The following is a 19,181-nucleotide window of genomic DNA, read 5'->3' as shown; positions in this document are numbered from 1 at the left end:
GAACTAGAACTGAACTAGAACTGAACTAGAACTGAACTAGAACTGAACTAGAACTAAACTTGATCTTTTAAATCATTTACTTTTAAAAAAATATTTTTTACTATTTAAAAAATATTTTTTTTTTTTTTATTCTACTTACATTTTGCCAATCTTCTGGCTCCTCTTTGCGTATCTCTTTAATCTTTTTAACTTCTTCCGCTTTCTTAAGTTGTTCTTGTGCTGTTTGATACAAATTACAGGGTTTGATTTGTACGAATTGCATGGGATTATAAGGTGGGGGTGGTGGGGTTGGTCGTGTTACTCTGGCTTTAGCCACATATGCTGTGGGATCCGGAGATGTTATAGACTAAAAGAAAATACAAAAAAAAGTTAATTAATATTTTATAAAATAATAAATTTATTTCATTAAATATAAAGATATTAAATAAATATCTACCCACAAAGGCACCTGACGCGACATATTGTTTTGTTATTATTCTCGTTTTTTTATCCCAAAAAAAATCAATATTATTTTCCGACTACCATAACCAACATTAAAAAAAGTATTATTTAAAAAAATATGTATAAAAGCTAGTGTTTAAATTGTCACCTCGACCTGACCGACAATAAATGAGCAACGTATATTCATAAATGGACATGGTTATATGCAAAAAAATAAATAAAAATCACAACAAATACATTAACCCCTGGCTGCTCACAAAAGCACCCAATAAATATTAAACCCTTTCTTACCCACTCTCCTATTTTCAACTAATACTACCCACAAATTGCAACCCTGTTACTTGCTAATAGTCTGAAAAAGGAACAAAATAAAAGTATAAAAAATGCTATATCCAAAAGATATTTATGCTCTTTCCCCTTGTATTCTCTTACTCTCTTTAAGGTCACCCACTTGAGAGCTAAAGAAAATGAGGAAGAATATAATAAGAAAAACGTTAAAAAGAATTCTACATCATGATGACAGCTGTCAGAGATGGAATTAACTGATCTATTGATTAGTCAACAGAATATAAGCTAGATTATAGTTAAGACTATAGACCCGACTTTTGTCAAGACTATAAACCAGACTATAGACCAGACTATAGACCAGACTATAGTCAAGACTATAGACCAGACTTTAGTCAAGACTATAGAACAGACTATAGTCAAGACTATAGACCAGACTATAGTCAAGACTATAGACCAGACTAAGACCAGACCAGACAAGACTATAGACCAGACTAAGCACTAGTCAAAACTATACACCAGACTATAGTCAAGTCTATAGACCAGACTATATATCGGACTATAGTCGAGACTAGGCACTAGTCAAAACTATACACCAGACTATAGTCAAGTCTATAGACCACACTATGGGCAAGACTATAAACCAAACTATAGGCCAGACTACAGACCAGACTATAGTCAAGACTATATACCGGACTATTGTCGAGACTACGCACTAGTCAAAACTATACACCAGACTATAGTCAAGTCTATAGACCAGACTATAATCAAGACTATACACCAGACTATACACTAGACTATAGTGAATAGTATAGAGCAGACTGTAGAGCAGACTATAGTCAAGACTATAGACTATACTATAGTAAAGACTACAGACCAGACTATAGTCAAGACAATAAATCAGACTATAGTCGAGACAATAGACCAGACTATAGTCGAGACAATAGACCAGACTATAGTTAATACTATAGACCAGGCACTAGTCAAGACTATACACCAGACTATAATCAAGACTATACACCCGACTATACACTAGACTAAAGTGAATACTATAGAGCAGACTATAATCAAGTGTTAGACCAGACTATAGACCAGATTATAGTCAAGACTGTAGATCAGTCTATGGTCAAGATTATAGACTACAGTACAGCGAAGACTATAAATACACTACAGACAAACCAGATTATAGTCACGACTATAGACCAGACTATAGGCCAGAATACAATCAGGACTATAGACCAGACTATATATAGACCTGACTATAGTCAAGACTTTAGACCACACTATAGTCATAATATTTCTATATTCCATGCCTGGCTGCTATAACAAATAACAATAACATTTCTTTCTGGATTACAATTAGAACGATAGCGACATGGTTTTGGCAATGAAAGCAATAAAACATTTCAAATAAAGAATTCCATTTCTAAGTGAGATTTTATTTTATTCCCTCTTAACGAGGGAAGTGAAGGAAATGAACATTTACTGCCAAATGGAAATTCACTTGAAGATTTTAGACCATTCGAAAAGTTCATGGTGAATCTATGAATATATCTTGCCGACAAAGACGCTCGTCGTCAGCCACCCCAATTCTGTTTAAACTAACAAGAACATACCAAAAGTAGAAAATTATAAGCCTGGGCAAATGTTGTAATATATACAGCACACAGTGGTATAGGAAAAAAAAAAGAGGGAAATAATTCGGTAACTTCTAAACGGTTAATCCGATTTTAATGAAATTTGGTGTGCACAAAGAGGAGGTGTTGTCGAGTTTAGGTTTTGAATTTGGACCTTATAGGCCAACCAGGGGCCCGGCGGGGGGTCATCAAATTAGGACACCTCGGCTATGTTAAATTTTTAAAACGATCCTATTTCTTCATTTGAGTTCCGATTTAAAAAAAATTTCGTATATAGAATCTCCTCATCGAGCACTATAAAAAATGTTGTCATAGCAGTAAATTATCTCTTATAGTTTAGGAGATATTCGCATTTGAAAATTAAAATTTTAAAATTTTTACCGTCCTTACTTTAGTTTTTTTTGATAATAGCAGGTCCAAATATTCCCGATTTTCGCCATTTTGTTTTATTCGCTTAACAACAAGTTTATATATCAAGCAGTGAAAGAATTATGTAAAAATCATGACTGAGTCCAAAGTTATAGGCATTTAAATTTAAAAAATTAAAAAAAGGCGATTTTTTGTAATTTTTTTGGGAAAAAAGTATCTTTTTCTTTTTAAGTTATCTAAAAAGTTTCTAAGAAGATGTATATAGAATTTATACTTTTTGGAAAGCTGACTTTACATAAAGTACGATAAATGAAACAAAACCTAAAAATTTTTGATACCGAGGGGACCAGGTCCATCCAAAAAAACCCTATTTTTTATGGAAAATTAAATTTTGAGCAAAAATTCTCAAATCGCATAGTCGATATCAAATTATAGTGACCTGTTTTATATGACCCAATATGTTCTTAATCATTTTGTAACGGGTTTCGATAACCCCGCCCCTGGTATGGATATAATAGGCAAAAAACTAAAAAATCCCATTTTTGGGATTTTTTAAAACTTTTTTGGGAATTCCGGGATTTCTAATAAGAAAATTCGAAATTTTGATTTAATTTTGGATTTTAAGTAAAAAAATCTACCTAACTGTAAAATTTCATCAAAAAATATTCATAAATAAAATTTTTATTGCAATTTGAAAAATTTGTATCTTCGCAAAAACTGAATAAAAAACATTTTTTAATTTTTTTTAAAAAAAGTATTCCGCGAATTTTTTAATTTTCAAAAATTATATACAGTTTTGAAAAATAGACAAAATTACCTTTCCATTGATATATAACATGCCTACCTAATGTTTTTTAAGTGACAAATTAATTAGGGAAAACTCAACATCTTTTAGAAAATTTGCCTAGCACTATTATTTTCATCCATAAGGTTAACTCTTAAATTTGTTACATATATGGATGAAAATAATAGTGCTAGGTAAATTTTCTAAAAGATGTTGAGTTTTCCCTAATTAATTTGTCACTTAAAAAACATTAGGTAGGCATGTTATATATCAATGGAAAGGTAATTTTGTCTATTTTTCAAAACTGTATATAATTTTTGAAAATTAAAAAATTCGCGGAATACTTTTTTTAAAAAAAATTAAAAAATGTTTTTTATTCAGTTTTTGCGAAGATACAAATTTTTCAAATTGCAATAAAAATTTTATTTATGAATATTTTTTGATGAAATTTTACAGTTAGGTAGACTTTTTTACTTAAAATCCAAAATTAAATCAAAATTTCGAATTTTCTTATTAGAAATCCCGGAACTCCCAAAAAAGTTTTAAAAAATCCCAAAAATGGGATTTTTTAGTTTTTTGCCTATTATATCCATACCAGGGGCGGGGTTATCGAAACCCGTTACAAAATGATTAAGAACATATTGGGTCATATAAAACAGGTCACTATAATTTGATATCGACTATGCGATTTGAGAATTTTTGCTCAAAATTTAATTTTCCATAAAAAATAGGGTTTTTTTGGATGGACCTGGTCCCCTCGGTATCAAAAATTTTTAGGTTTTGTTTCATTTATCGTACTTTATGTAAAGTCAGCTTTCCAAAAAGTATAAATTCTATATACATCTTCTTAGAAACTTTTTAGATAACTTAAAAAGAAAAAGATACTTTTTTCCCAAAAAAATGACAAAAAATCGCCTTTTTTTAATTTTTTAAATTTAAATGCCTATAACTTTGGACTCAGTCATGATTTTTACATAATTCTTTCACTGCTTGGTATATAAACTTGTTGTTAAGCAAATAAAAAAAAATGGCGAAAATCGGAAATATTTGGATCAAAAAAACTAAAGTAAGGACGGTAAAAATTTTAATATTCAAATGCGAATATCTCCTAAACTATAAGAGATAATTTACTGCTACGACGACATTTTTTATAGTGCTCGATGAGGAGATTCTATATACGAAATTTTTTTTAAATCGGAACTCAAATGAAGAAATAGGATCGTTTTAAAAATTTAACATAGCCGAGGTGTCCTAATTTGAGGACCCCCCGCCGGGCCCCTGGTTGGCCTATAAGGTCCAAATTCAAAACCTAAACTCGACAACACCTCCTCTTTGTGCATACCAAATTTCATTAAAATCGGATTAACCGTTTAGAAGTTACCGAATTATTTCCCTCTTTTTTTTTCCTATACCACTGTGCAGCAGTCAATGACTGTTTGATGTTGACGGAAGTCTAGTTGTTGTTGTTCTTGTTGCTTTTATTGTAGTTGCTGCTGCTGACAAGAACAATAATACCACACCATATGTTTGAAAGGTAGCTACGTATAAGCAAAATTTTCTTGCATGACAATTTTACAGAATCTTAAAGTAATTATTTCTTTAAGTCTTTAGTAAAAGAGTGACACTGACAGTGACAGTCTGGTATTATTATTTAGGGTGGTTGAAAAGGAAATGGTAATCGCAAACATAACGAAAGAGCATCAATTTTGAATTGACATTTTGTTAAGGGAAATTATAGAGTGACATTTAGAATTGACAAAATAGAGTAAAGATTTTAAAATGTCAAGAGATGAAATGACAAGTTTAAATAGCAAAGGAATAATGGGATTTTAAATGCAAAGCTGATTAGGAAATTACTTTTTTTCTAAAATTAACTAAACTGAGTTTAAGTACTAAACTAAAAACTGACTTTTCATTTCATAGTTTTTGTAAAATATTATAAAATTTATTAATAAATTATTTTGAACCTCTGTTCCTATCTAAGATTGTGGGCAAATATATAGGTAAATTCACATTAGCAGTGGTTTTCTTGGCAAGACCAAACAAAAAAACCACATTAACTCAAAATTAACCAACAGACATTGTCAACGACGCACTGTTTGAAGAAATGTCTATGTCGTCCTCATCAGCAATCATCAGCATATATCTAGTCATTTTAAAAAACCATTGCTATTTAACAACATTCAACCCTTCTGCATATTTGCCTCAAACAGAGAATGTTTAAAACAAACATTTGTTTTTTTTCTCTTCCCTTTTTCATACCTTTCAATAAGATTCAGTCTCAATGCGTTAAATTTTTTCTAAAGACAATATTTTTTATAAAATTTTTTTCTCTCCTCCTCTAGTACCTATAATTAGGTATGTAGCATATGAAATAATAAGAAAAAAATACCCAAGAAACCTCTTAAAGTCTTTGGGACTAGCAGGCACCAGTAGGCAAGTCAAAGTTAAATAATAACAACAATAACGATAAACTACTAATAACAATAAAAATTTCAATATTATTTTTTTCTTTCTAAACAATTGACATTAAACATAAAGCAGAAATATGAAAAAACTATAAAGCTGTCACAATATGAAGGTTCTTTAAGTAACTAAGGTAACTCTTTATGATAGTTTCAGTGTTACCATATTTGTTGAACACTATAGGTATTTGTTTTTCCCCCCATAAAATCAGCTGTTTGTTTTGCTTAAATAAATGTTAGAGAGACAAAATTGATTGATTTATTTTCTTTTTGGTGCCAATAACCTTTACAGATTTGTTTGCTTTTACAAAACGCCATTTATGATTAAAATGTATTTGAAGGGGATTGGGGGTGGTGAAATGCTAATAACAAAACGCTACAAAAGACTTTGAAACATTGTTAATTTAAGCCATTTATAGGTTATGATTTGGGTAAATTTTTTTTACTTGAACAATTAAAAATTTAGAATTGACTAAAGTCTATACTAGTGTCTAAATTATAGTCCTGTCTATAGTCTGAACTATAGTCTAGTCTATAGTCTTGAATGAAATCTGGACTAAAGTCTTGACTCTTTTCTGGACTACAGTCTAGTATGTAATCTGGAAAAGAGTAGTCTATAATTTGGACAAGAGTCTAGTCCATACTCTGGACTACAGTCCAGTCTATAGTTTGGACTATTGTCTAGTCTATTGTCTGGACTAGAGTCTAAACTATAGTCTAGTCTATAGTCTGCACTACAGCCTCATATATATATTCAGCAGTACAGCCTATAGTCTACGCTATAGTCTGAAGAATTGCCTAAGCTGTAGTCTGAACTATGTATATATTAATATTCTAAACTATTGTCTATAGTCTGGACTAAAGGCTAGTCTACAGTCTGGACTAAAGTCTAATCTATAATCTAGTTTATAGTCTGGACTATAATCTAGCCAATAGTCTGGACTATAGTCTAGTATAGTCTGGATTATAGTCTAGTCTATAATCTGGATTATAGTTTAGTCTATAGTCTGGACTATAGTCAAGACTATACTCTGGACTAAAGTCTAGTCTATAGCCAGAAGTATATTCTAGTCTATAGTCTGGACTATAGGCTAGTCTATCGTCTGTGCTATAGGCTAGTCTGTAGTCTATGATATAGCCTAATTTATAGTCTGGACTATAGTCTAGTCTATAGTCTAGCCTATAGCCTGGACTATAGTCTAGTCTATAATCTGGACCATAGTCTATAGTCTGGACTAAAGGCTAGTCTATAGTCTGGACTAAAGGCTAGTCTATAGTCTGCACTAAAGGCTAGTCTATAGTCTGGACTAAAGGCTAGTCTATAGTCTGCACTAAAGGCTAGTCTATATTCTGGACTATAGGCTAGTCTATCGTCTGTGCTATAGGCTAGTCTACCGTCTGTGCTATAGGCTAGTCTATCGTCTGTGATATAGGCTAGTCTATAGTCTGGACTATAGTCTAGTCTATAGTCTGGACTATAGTCTAGTCTATAACTTGGACTATAGTTTAGCCTATAGTTTGGACTATAGTCTTGTCTATATTCTGGACTATAGGCTAGTCTATAGTCTGTGCTACAGCCTGGACTATAGTCTATAGTTTGGACTATAGTATAGCCTATAGTTTGAACTATAGTCTAGTCAATAGCCTGGACTATAGTCTATAGCCCAGACTATAGTCTACTATATAGTCTAGTACACTAGTTTAGACTTTAGTCTAGTCTATAGTCTGGACTAAAGGCTAGTCTATATTCAGGACTATAGTCTAGTCAATAGCCTGGACTATAGTCTATAGCCTAGACTATATTCTACTATATAGTCTAGTACACTAGTTTAGACTATAGTCTAGTCTATAGTCTGGACTATAGACTATTCTATGGTCTGTGCTATAGTCTAGTCTATAGTCTGGACTATAGTCTAGAGTATAGTTTGGACTATAGTCTAGTCTATAGTTTGGACTATAGTCTATTCTATAGTTTGGACTATAGTCTAGTCTATAGTTTTGACTATAGTCTAGTCAATAGTCTACTATATAGTCTAGTAAACTAGTTTAGACTATAGTCTAGTCTATAGTCTGGACTATAGGCTAGTCTATAGTCTGAACTATAGACTAGTCTATAGTTTGGACTATAGTCTAGTTTTTAGTTTGGAATATAGTCTAGTCTATAGTTTGGACTATAGTCTAGCCTATAGTTTGGACTATAGTCTAGTCTATATTCTGGACTATAGTCTAGTCTATAGTCTAATCTATAGTTTTGACTATAGTCTATTCAATAGCCTGGACTATAGTCTATTGTATAGTCTACTACACTAGTTTAGACTATAGTCTAGTCTGTAGTCTTGACTGTTGTATGCGCTGAACTATGGTCCACACTATGGATTTGCCTATACTACAGTGGATTTGCCTATACTATATTTCAGTTAGGACTATAGCCTTTTATATTTTCAGGGCTATAGTCTATTGTATGGTCTGGACTAAAATCTTGTCTAAAGTCTATAGTTTAGCATATATGTAGTATCTTTCTCTTTTTTAAAATTACTGTTATTTGCATTGTTTTTAATAATATTTATTTTTGTTGTTGTTGTACCTAAAGAGGTTCTATTACTAGATTTTCTAAACATTTTATTTCTTCTTCTTTTTTTATTTATGTATTTTATATTGTTTAGTTTATTGACTTTTTAAGTGTTTATGGCAAAAACACAAAAACAAAAATAGAAAATGTTTATAAACATTTTTCATATTTTCTACTTGACAATGAGTGGCAACATGTACAAAAACAAAAAGTACTTTCTCTCTTTTATTTAACCCATTAACAAGAACAGCAATAGGCCATTTGGGGCAACAACAAAAATATTATATATACAAACAAAAAGAAGAATATATGGTTTGGCATAAATTTAACAACAATTAAATATTGTTGTTAGTTAAATATTTGTTTAAGCGTTTTTAAAGTGATAATTGCAGAGTTAAAACCTTTGGGTAATTAGCACTTAAACAGCTTTTAGAATTAAAAATAGAGAGAGATTTAAGTTAATTAAAGGGGAAATTTGTTTAATTATTAGAATATTTTTTTGAATAATTAAATAATTAAGTTTTTTTAAAGAAAACTTTTAAAGAACTTACCGTTTTTCTACCACCATTACAACTACTACTGCCATTCGAAGTAGTAGAGGTCTGTGAAGTTGACATATTATCCTATAGTCTGGACTATAGAATAGCCTATAGTCTGGACTATAGAATAGCCTATAGTCTGGACTATAGAATAGCCTATAGTCTGGACTATAGAATAGCCTATAGTCTGGACTATAGAATAGCCTATAGTCTGGACTATAGAATAGCCTATAGTCTGGACTATAGAATAGCCTATAGTCTGGACTATAGAATAGCCTATAGTCTGGACTATAGAATAGCCTATAGTCTGGACTATAGAATAGCCTATAGTCTGGACTATAGAATAGCCTATAGTCTGGACTATAGAATAGCCTATAGTCTGGACTATAGAATATCCTATAGTCTGGACTATAGTCTAGCTTATAGTCTGGACTATAGTCTAGCTTATAGTCTGGACTATAGTCTAGCTTATAGTCTGGACTAAAGGCTAGTCTATAGTCTGGACTAAAGGCTAGTCTATAGGCTAGTATTTATTCTGGACTTTACTCTAGTCTATACTCTGGACTATAGGCTAGTCTATAGTCTGAACTATAGGCTAGTCTATCGTCTGTGCTATAGGCTACTCTATAGTCTGTGCTATAGTCTAGTCTATGGTTTGGTCTAGCCTATATTCAGGACTATAGTCTTGTCTATATTCAGGACTATAGTCTAGTCTACTATATAGTCTAGTACACTAGTTTAGACTATAGTCTGGACTATAGACTATTCTATAGTCTAGTCTATAGTCTTGTCTATAGTTTGGACTATAGTCTAGTCTATAGTTTGGACTATAGTCTAGTCTATAGTTTGGACTATAGTCTAGTCTATAGTTTGGACTATAGTCTAGTATATAGTTTGGACTATAGTCTAGTCTATAGTTTGGACTAAAGTCTAATCTATAGTTTGGACTATAGTCTAGGCTATATTCAGGACTATAGTCTAGTCTATAGTTTTGACTATAGTCTAGTCAATAGCCTGGACTATAGTCTAGTCTATAGCCTATTCTATAGCCCAGACTATAGTCTACTATATAGTCTAGTAAACTAGTCTGAACTATAGGCTAGTCTATAGTCTGAACTATAGACTAGTCTATAGTTTGGACTATAGTCTAGTCTTTAGTTTGGAATATAGTCTGTAGTTTGGACTGTAGTCTAGCCTATAGTTTGGACTATAGTCTAGTCTTTATTCTGGACTATAGTCTAGTCTATAGTCTATTCAATAGCCTGGACAATAGCCTGTAGTCTACTGTATAGTCTACTACACTAGTTTAGACTATAGTCTAGTCTGCAGTCTTGACAGTTGTATGCGCTGAACTATAGTCCACACTATGGATTTGCCTATACTACAGTGGATTTGCCTATACTATAGTTCAGTTAGGACTATAGCCTTTTATATTTTCAGGGCTATAGTCTATTGTATGGTCTGAACTAAAATCTTGTCTAAAGTCTATAGTTTAGCATATATGTAGTATCTTTCTCTTTTTTAAAATTACTGTTATTTGCATTGTTTTTAATAATATTTATTTTTGTTGTTGTTGTTGTACTTAAAGAGGTTCTATTACTAGATTTTCTAAACATTTTATTTCTTCTTCTTTTTTTATTTATGTATTTTATATTGTTTAGTTTATTGACTTTTTAAGTGTTTATGGCAAAAACACAAAAACAAAAATAGAAAATGTTTATAAACATTTTTCATATTTTCTACTTGACAATGAGTGGCAACATGTACAAAAACAAAAAGTACTTTCTCTCTTTTATTTAACCCATTAACAAGAACAGCAATAGGCCATTTGGGGCAACAACAAAAATATTATATATACAAACAAAAAGAAGAATATATGGTTTGGCATAAATTTAACAACAATTAAATATTGTTGTTAGTTAAATATTTGTTTAAGCGTTTTTAAAGTGATAATTGCAGAGTTAAAACCTTTGGGTAATTAGCACTTAAACAGCTTTTAGAATTAAAAATAGAGAGAGATTTTAGTTAATTGAAGGGGAAATTTGTTTAAATATTAGAATATTTTTTTTAAATAATTAAGTTTTTTTAAGGAAACTTTTAAAGAACTTACCGTTTTTCTACCACCATTACAACTACTACTGCCATTCGAAGTAGTAGAGGTCTGTGAAGTTGACATATTATCGCTGTTATCCATCATTGCTGAATGTTGTTGTTGTTGTTGTTGTTGAGCTGCTGCTGCTGAATCTTCATTTAAATTATCCTTTAATTCTGCTGAATTATTTGTTATTGTTGTTGTGGCTGGCGAAGTAGAACTTCGCTCACATTCTGTAGGCATTTCAAATGCCTGTGATTTTATTCAATAATTTTTATTTTATTTAAAAAAAAAATTAATCAATAATTTTTTTTTCTTTTTAAAAACAGCTTCTAAAATAAATTCGTTGTTTTTTTGCGTTTTATTCTTTCGTTAAAAATAAACTTTGGTACGGATTTCGTAGTAAAAATGTGATTGAAATTTGTTCAACATTATTAAAAAAAAATATTTGATAATATTATGATGACATTTCATCAATTTGTTTTTCTTTGTAAATTTTCAAATCAAATTGGAGGGAAGTTACCCACACATTTCTTTTCTTTTTTTTATTTTCTAAAAGTGTTTGGTATTTTATGGGGCATCAATTTGTTGTCCAGTATCTGTAATTAAATAATAAAATAAAAGTTTTTTTTTTAATAAAAAATTTGTTAAACATTAAAATAAATATGTTAATTTTTGAGTATTGATTCTGTATAAAGTAATAATTCTTGTTTGTAATGAAATATTTAACGGTCATTTCAAGTTGGTGGTGTCGGGTTAAAGTTTCATGTTTTATGTTGTGGGCGTAGGAATTTATGTGCGTTTTCCAATAAAAAAGGTGTTAAATATTGAAAAGCATTTTAAAGCCTACAAAAATTTTTATAAAAATTTAGTGTTAGAATTACTAAAATAGAGGCGGATTTAATTCAATAAAATGGTGACTAATTTTGAAGTCAGATTTTAAAAACAAACTTCGAAATTTTGTTAATTAAAGAAAGAAATTTAATTTTTTGGTTAAATTGTAAATTTTCAGTTATAAATTAGCTTTTAAATAAAAAACTAAAATTTCAACGAAATTTTTGGTGAAAAGGTTATTTTTTGGTGAATATGTGTGAATTTTTGGTGAAAAGTGAATTTATGGTGATAAATAAATTTATTGGTGAAAATGTGATTTTTTAGTGAAAAAGTGAATTTTAAGTGAAAATGAGAATATAAAAAGAATTTTTTAGTGAAAAAGTGAAAATTAAATTTTTAATAATAAGTGAAATTTCAGCGAAATTTTCGGTGAAAAAGTTATTTTTTGGTGAATATGTGTGAATTTTTGGAGAAAAGTACATTTATGGTGATAAATAAAATTTTTGGTGAAAATGTGATTTTTTTGTAAAAAAAGTGAATTTTTAGTGAAAAAGTGAATTTTAAGTGAAAATGAAAATATAAAAAGAATTTTTGAGTGAAAAAATGAAAATTAGATTTTTAATGAAAAAGAGAAATTTCAGCAAAATTTTCGGTGAAAAAACTTATTTCTTGGTGAATATGTGTGAATTTTTGGTGAAAAATAAAATTTTGGTGAAAAAGTGAATTTTTGGGGAAAATGTGAATTTTTAGTGAAAAAGTGAATTTTAAGTGAAATAGAGAATTTTAAGTGAAAACGAGAATATAATAAAGTTTTTTTTTTAGTGAAAAAGTGAAAATTAGATTTTTAACAAAAAAGTGAAATTTTCGGTGAGTATTTGTGAATTTTTGGTAAAAATGTGTATTTTTTAGTGAAAAAGAGAATTTTTAAGTGAAATTAATTTTTTAGTAAAAAAAATGAAAATTAGATTTTTAACAAAAAAGTGAAATTCCGGCGAAATTTTCGGTGAAAAAGTTATTTTTCGGTGAATATGTGTGAAATTTCGGTTTGAAGTGAATTTATGTTGAAAAAAAAAATTTTTAGTAAAAAAGTGAATTTTTGGTGAAAGAGCGAATTTTTAGTGAAAAAGTGAATTTTTAGTAAAAATGAGAATAGAATAAGAAAATATGAATTTTCAGTGGAAAAGTGAACTTCTGATGAATTTTCAGTCAAAAACTGAATTTTAAGTAAAAAAGTGAATTCTTAGTGAAATGTAAATTTTCAATAAAAAAGTGGAATTTTATTGAAAAATGAATTTTTAGTTAAATATTAATTTCCATTAAGAATAAACATTTTCAGTGAAATTATGAATTTTTGATGAATTTTCAGTCACAAACTGAATTTTAAGCAAAAAAGTGAATTCTTAGTGAAATGTAAACTTTCAGTAAAAAAGTGGAATTTTATTGAAAAATGAATTTTAAGTGAAAATATGAAATTTCAGTGAAATGATGAATTTTCAGTGAAATGATGAATTTTCTGTGAAATTATGAAATTTCAGTGAAATGATGAATTTTCATTGAAATGATGAATTTTATTTGAAATTATGAATTATTAGTGAAAATATGATTTTTCAGTGAAATTATAAATTTTAAGTGGAAAAGTGAATTTTTGCAGTCCAAAAGTGATTTTTAGGTAATAATGTGAATTTTTAGTGAAAATGAGGTTTTTCGTTAAAAACTGTGAATTATCTCATTAAAAATTAGTTTATTTTTAGTGAAAATTCAAGTTTCAATTTATGGCATGACATAAAAATGTCCTTTACTTTGACATAATTTTTATGGGTAATATATTTTTTATTATTTCTGTTAATAAACTTGTATTTTAAATTAAACTTTGATCAAGGCATATGTCTTATGTCACGCTATTAATATATTTATGTCTCATAGCATGACATTAGCATATTTATGTTTTAAGTCATAACAAATGACATTTTATATTAAAATGTTAAACTAATTTGAATTTAAAATTTTGTGCTAAATTTAAATTTTTTGATAAATTTTTATGACATGACATAAATATGTCTTGTAGCATGACATATCTTTTCGAAAGTTACATATATCCTGTAGCTTGACATAATTTTTTTAGGAAATATATTTTTTATTACTTCTGTTAATAAAATTGTATTTTAAATTAAACTTTGATCAAGACATATTTATGCCTTAACATATTTACGTCTCATAGCATGGCATTAGTATATTTATGTTTCAAGTCATGACAAATGTCATTTTATATTAAAATGTTAAACTAATTTAAATTTGAAATTTTGTGTTAAATTTAAATTTTTCGATAAATTATTATGGCATGGCATGTCTTGTAGCAAGACATAATTTTTTCAAACTTTTATTAAATAAGGATTTATTTATATTTTTTTATCTTAATATGTCATATGTCTTGACATAAATATATATAACGTTGTATAAGTACAAAATTTGTTATCGACATTTTTCTGTTATGACATAATTATGTCATGACATAAACATAATTTTTAGGGTATAATTTTATATATAGTAACATTTGTCAATATTTTTTAACATAAAAAAATTTATGTCATGACAAAAATATTTATGTCAAGACATACATTTTTATTTTATATTTTTTTTTTGATAAAATAATAACTTTTGTTGTTTTGTAATATGTAATTTTCTTCTTTTATATTATGTCATGACATAATTTTACCAAAAATTAGTACCATTTGCTTGTTAAACTTTGTTTATTTTAACCCAAATCCTTTTGAAGTGAAATCTAAATATTTTTCACTACTTTATGGCCTTAATCCTTTAAAACAAATTCCTTTTGAATCTGTATATAATCCAAAAGAATCCTCTATTTTCTGCGAGGCATAAAAGCCCAATTGTTTGTCTAAACGAAAAAAAAAACTGACCTAAACTAAACTTGCAACAGACCTGCTCATCTTCTAAAAACTCTATTGTTAATTTAAAATTCTTTTATATTTATTTAAGTTGCATGACAATTTTTTGCACTTTGTAGCTTTTATTTTTATGGCAGAGTTTATCTGCGAAAAAATAACACATATTGTTTTTTTTTAATGCAGCAAAGGCAGCCTCAACAGTTGACATCGTTTTGTTTTGTGATGCAAAAAAAAAAAAACTTGCAACATTATTTGAATTGCTGTAAAAAAAGAAGCTAGTTTTTAAGTAGAGTTTCTTAGATGTTTCTTGTTTTTTTTTTTTGCAAATTAAAGTAGAGAAAACGACAGCCAAGAACAACAATAATAAAAAGGGTCACTTAAAGTTAATTTTTTTGTTTTTTCAAGAAAAAAGTAGAAATGTTCCACATACTTGATGCCAGCAGAGCCAGCAGCATTAACATCTTTTAATGGATCTTTAAGAGTCTAAAAGAGAGGGGTATCTTCCCTTTTTATTACAGCACAAGCTGTAATCGCCCCATCCAACAATTCTCATTTAAAACTGAACTATAGAGTTCAATTGGTCTACTGCAACTTAAGAAAATTTGTGATGAATGTCTGTCTGTCTGTCTTTTTTCTAGAAATTTTATTTATTGCAAGTCAAAGAGAGAGAAAAAATGTTAATTGAAATATTTATTAAAGTAAAATTTATCTTCTAAGTGTCCTCCATATTTTAAGTGATACTTTACTAATCGGAGTAGTATTGCTATCCGGCTTGTTAAGTTTTTTCTTTACTTTATTGTTGTTGTTGCCTTTAAAGTGCCCCTGTACTTATGTATGTGTGTTAAAAGTGTTAACTATTAACAATTATTAATTAATTATTAATTACTTTAAGTTGTTTATGGTTGAAAAACTACTTTTTTCCAAGCAGCTGTTTCCTAAAGTTGTTTATAATTTATTAAAATTCTATGTAAATTTTAAATGTACGACAATGTGGAGCCTAACCTCTGCACCTGCTCGAAGTCGGATTAAGCCAGGAAAATTAACGCATAAAAAGTTGTTTTCAAAAAAATCACTCTCCTTTCAAGCTTAGTCTAGTCTATAGTCTAGTCTATAGTCTAGTCTATAATGTAGTCTATAGTCTAGTCTATAGTCTAGTCTAATCTATATTCTAGTCTATAGTCTAGTCTATAGTCTAGTCTAATCTATATTCTAGTCTATAGTCTAGTCTATAGTCTAGTCTAATCTATATTCTAGTCTATAGTCTAGTCTATAGTCTAGTCTATAGTCTAGTCTATAGTCTAGTCTATAGTCTAGTCTATAGTCTAGTCTATAGTCTAGTCTATAGTCTAGTCTATAGTCTAGTCTATAGTCTAGTCTATAGTCTAGTCTATAGTCTAGTCTATAGTCTAGTCTATAGTCTAGTCTATAGTCTAGTCTATAGTCTAGTCTATAGTCTAGTCTATAGTCTAGTCTATAGTCTAGTCTATAGTCTAGTCTATAGTCTAGTCTATAGTCTAGTCTATAGTCTAGTCTATAGTCTAGTCTATAGTCTAGTCTATAGTCTAGTCTATAGTCTAGTCTATAGTCTAGTCTATAGTCTAGTCTATAGTCTAGTCTATAGTCTAGTCTATAGTCTAGTCTATAGTCTAGTCTATAGTCTAGTCTATAGTCTAGTCTATAGTCTAGTCTATAGTCTAGTCTATAGTCTAGTCTATAGTCTAGTCTATAGTCTAGTCTATAGTCTAGTCTATAGTCTAGTCTATAGTCTAGTCTATAGTCTAGTCTATAGTCTAGTCTATAGTCTAGTCTATAGTCTAGTCTATAGTCTAGTCTATAGTCTAGTGTATAGTCTAGTGTATAGTCTAGTCTATAGTCTAGTCTATAGTCTAGTCTATAGTCTAGTCTATAGTCTAGTGTATAGTCTAGTCTATAGTCTAGTCTATAGTCTAGTCTATAGTCTAGTCTATAGTCTAGTGTATAGTCTAGTCTATAGTCTAGTCTATAGTCTAGTCTATAGTCTAGTCTATAGTCTAGTCTATAGTCTAGTCTATAGTCTAGTCTATAGTCTAGTCTATAGTCTAGTCTATAGTCTAGTCTATAGTCTAGTCTATAGTCTAGTCTTAGTCTATAGTCTAGTCTATAGTCTAGTCTATAGTCTAGTCTAGTCTAGTCTATAGTCTAGTCTATAGTCTAGTCTATAGTCTAGTCTATAGTCTAGTCTATAGTCTAGTCTATAGTCTAGTCTATAGTCTAGTCTATAGTCTAGTCTATAGTCTAGTCTATAGTCTAGTCTATAGTCTAGTCTATAGTCTAGTCTATAGTCTAGGTCTATAGTCTAGTCTATAGTCTAGTCTATAGTCTAGTCTATAGTCCTAGTCTATAGTCTAGTCTATAGTCTAGTCTATAGTCTAGTCTATAGTCTAGTCTATAGTCTAGTCTATAGTCTAGTCTATAGTCTAGTCTATAGTCTAGTCTATAGTCTAGTCGATAGTCTAGTCTATAGTCTAGTCTATAGTCTAGTCTATAGTCTAGTCTATAGTCTAGTCTATAGTCTAGTCTATAGTCTAGTCTATAGTCTAGTCTATAGTCTAGTCTATAGTCTAGTCTATAGTCTAGTCTATAGTCTAGTCTATAGTCTAGTCTATAGTCTAGTCTATAGTCTAGTCTATAGTCTAGTCTATAATCTAGTCTAGTCTATAGTCTAGTCTATAGTCTAGTCTATAGTCTAGTCTATTCTATAGTCCAGTCTATGGTCTAGTCTAAAGTGTAGTCTATAGTCTAGTCTATTGGTCTAGTCAATAGTCTAGTCTATAGTCTAATCTATAGTCTAGTCTATAGTTAAGTCTAATATACAGTCTAGTCTATAGTTTAGTCTACAGTCGAGTCTATAGTTTGGTCTATAGCATAGTCAATAAAATAGTCTAGTCTATAGTTAAGTCTAATCTATAGTCTAGTGTATAGTGTAGCTTTTAGTCTAGTCTACTTAAACTACTTATTTCACTTAATTTTATGAAAATTGTTGATTCAACACAATTTTAATTTAGAAAAAAGTCTCTTTTTACAAATGATTTCAATTTTCAAATTAATCCCTCTACTCTGATTTTACTTTCACCCATTTCAGACATTAATTCCCTGTTTTTGAGGAATAAAATACAACATAATTGAATACAAAACGTGATATTAGTCCCTATTAAGTCATTTACTTCATGTACACTTGTCAAACATAATTACAAAACAAAAAACAGCAACGAATTACAATAAAATGTAACACAATTTACTATTTACAAGAAATAGTAATTTACATAAAATCTCATTTACATTTGACTCTTTTTTTCCTTTTTGCTCAAAACCTAAACCAATTTCTAAATTCACTATGTTTTTTGAATTATGTTTTCGTTATGTCATGTCATGATTTTGTTTTCTCTATTTATTTTCATTTTCTTAACATTTTTGACAATTTAAATGTCATTAACAGCATGACACCTTCATTTTGGGATTTTTTTTTCACATTTGGTTTACTGACACTCTAAACCACAAGCGTCACATTTTGAGAAGAAACTCAGCCAACCATCAAATTAAACCACTAAATAACAAAATAAAGTAATTCTTTCACTTTTTTTTACATGAAATTGATTTTTTTTTAAATTTATGATTTTTCATTCAAAAAATAAATCATGAGATAAAAATCAATGAAAGTCTTTTAATTTTTACACAGGAGAATTTAATTGTCATTTAACATTGTAAAATAAAAAAATTCGTTAGTCATTTAGTTGGTGGAAACTCTTAAACTGACATATTTAGATCAAAAAGTTTTATATTTATGTAAATGACACGTTTAGCTGTGTCTTAACAAAAAAGATTTTAATATTATGAGTTTAAAACAGTTGAGAGGAAAATATGTACCATTAGTTGCAATAAAAATTAATCAAGACTAATTTCATTTTGTTATGACATATTTATGTCAAGATATAAATTTTCTAAATTATTCTAAAAACAGTTAAAATATTAATTTTCGACTAATTTTAATTGGCTACAATTGTTAAACTAGATATAATTATGTCAAGACATAAGTATAAAAATATATCATGACATTTAAAAAAAAATTTTTAATTTTTAGTAAAAATCGCGAGTTTATATTTATAAAAATGGAATTAGGATAAAATTATGTTATGATATACATATGTAAATAATTATGTCATGATATACATATGTATATATTTATGTCAAGACATAAATTTTTAAAACTTTCTAAACATAGTT

At 29.0% G+C, this 19,181-nt stretch overlaps 1 protein-coding gene across 6 annotated transcripts in view; it reads right to left on the bottom strand.

The window, feature by feature from the left end:
* LOC119608124 (bromodomain-containing protein DDB_G0280777) overlaps positions 1 to 19,181 on the bottom strand; it is an 88,596-nt gene that overhangs the window by 51,764 nt on the left and 17,651 nt on the right. For 3 of the 6 annotated variants that reach the window (XM_037962390.1, XM_037962391.1, XM_037962392.1), the window contains exons 2-3: positions 11,200 to 11,780; positions 140 to 346 (exon numbers count right to left, since the gene is read on the bottom strand). In XM_037962390.1, coding sequence (XP_037818318.1) covers positions 140 to 346; positions 11,200 to 11,424 — 432 coding nt within the window. In that variant the 5' untranslated portion in view covers positions 11,425 to 11,780. Of the gene's footprint in view, positions 1 to 139; positions 347 to 9,101; positions 9,169 to 11,199; positions 11,781 to 19,181 lie in introns of those variants that run through there. The other 3 variants (XM_037962393.1, XM_037962395.1, XM_037962396.1) reach the window with 1 other exon arrangement.

Source organism: Lucilia sericata, unplaced genomic scaffold, assembly GCF_015586225.1.
Source record: "Lucilia sericata isolate MDLA Ls3-8-SP2 unplaced genomic scaffold, ASM1558622v1 Contig000796F_arrow, whole genome shotgun sequence".
Lineage (NCBI taxonomy): Eukaryota > Metazoa > Arthropoda > Insecta > Diptera > Calliphoridae > Lucilia > Lucilia sericata.
The sequence above is the reverse complement of the archived record's forward strand: the minus strand, read 5'-3'. Positions and strand labels throughout refer to the sequence as shown.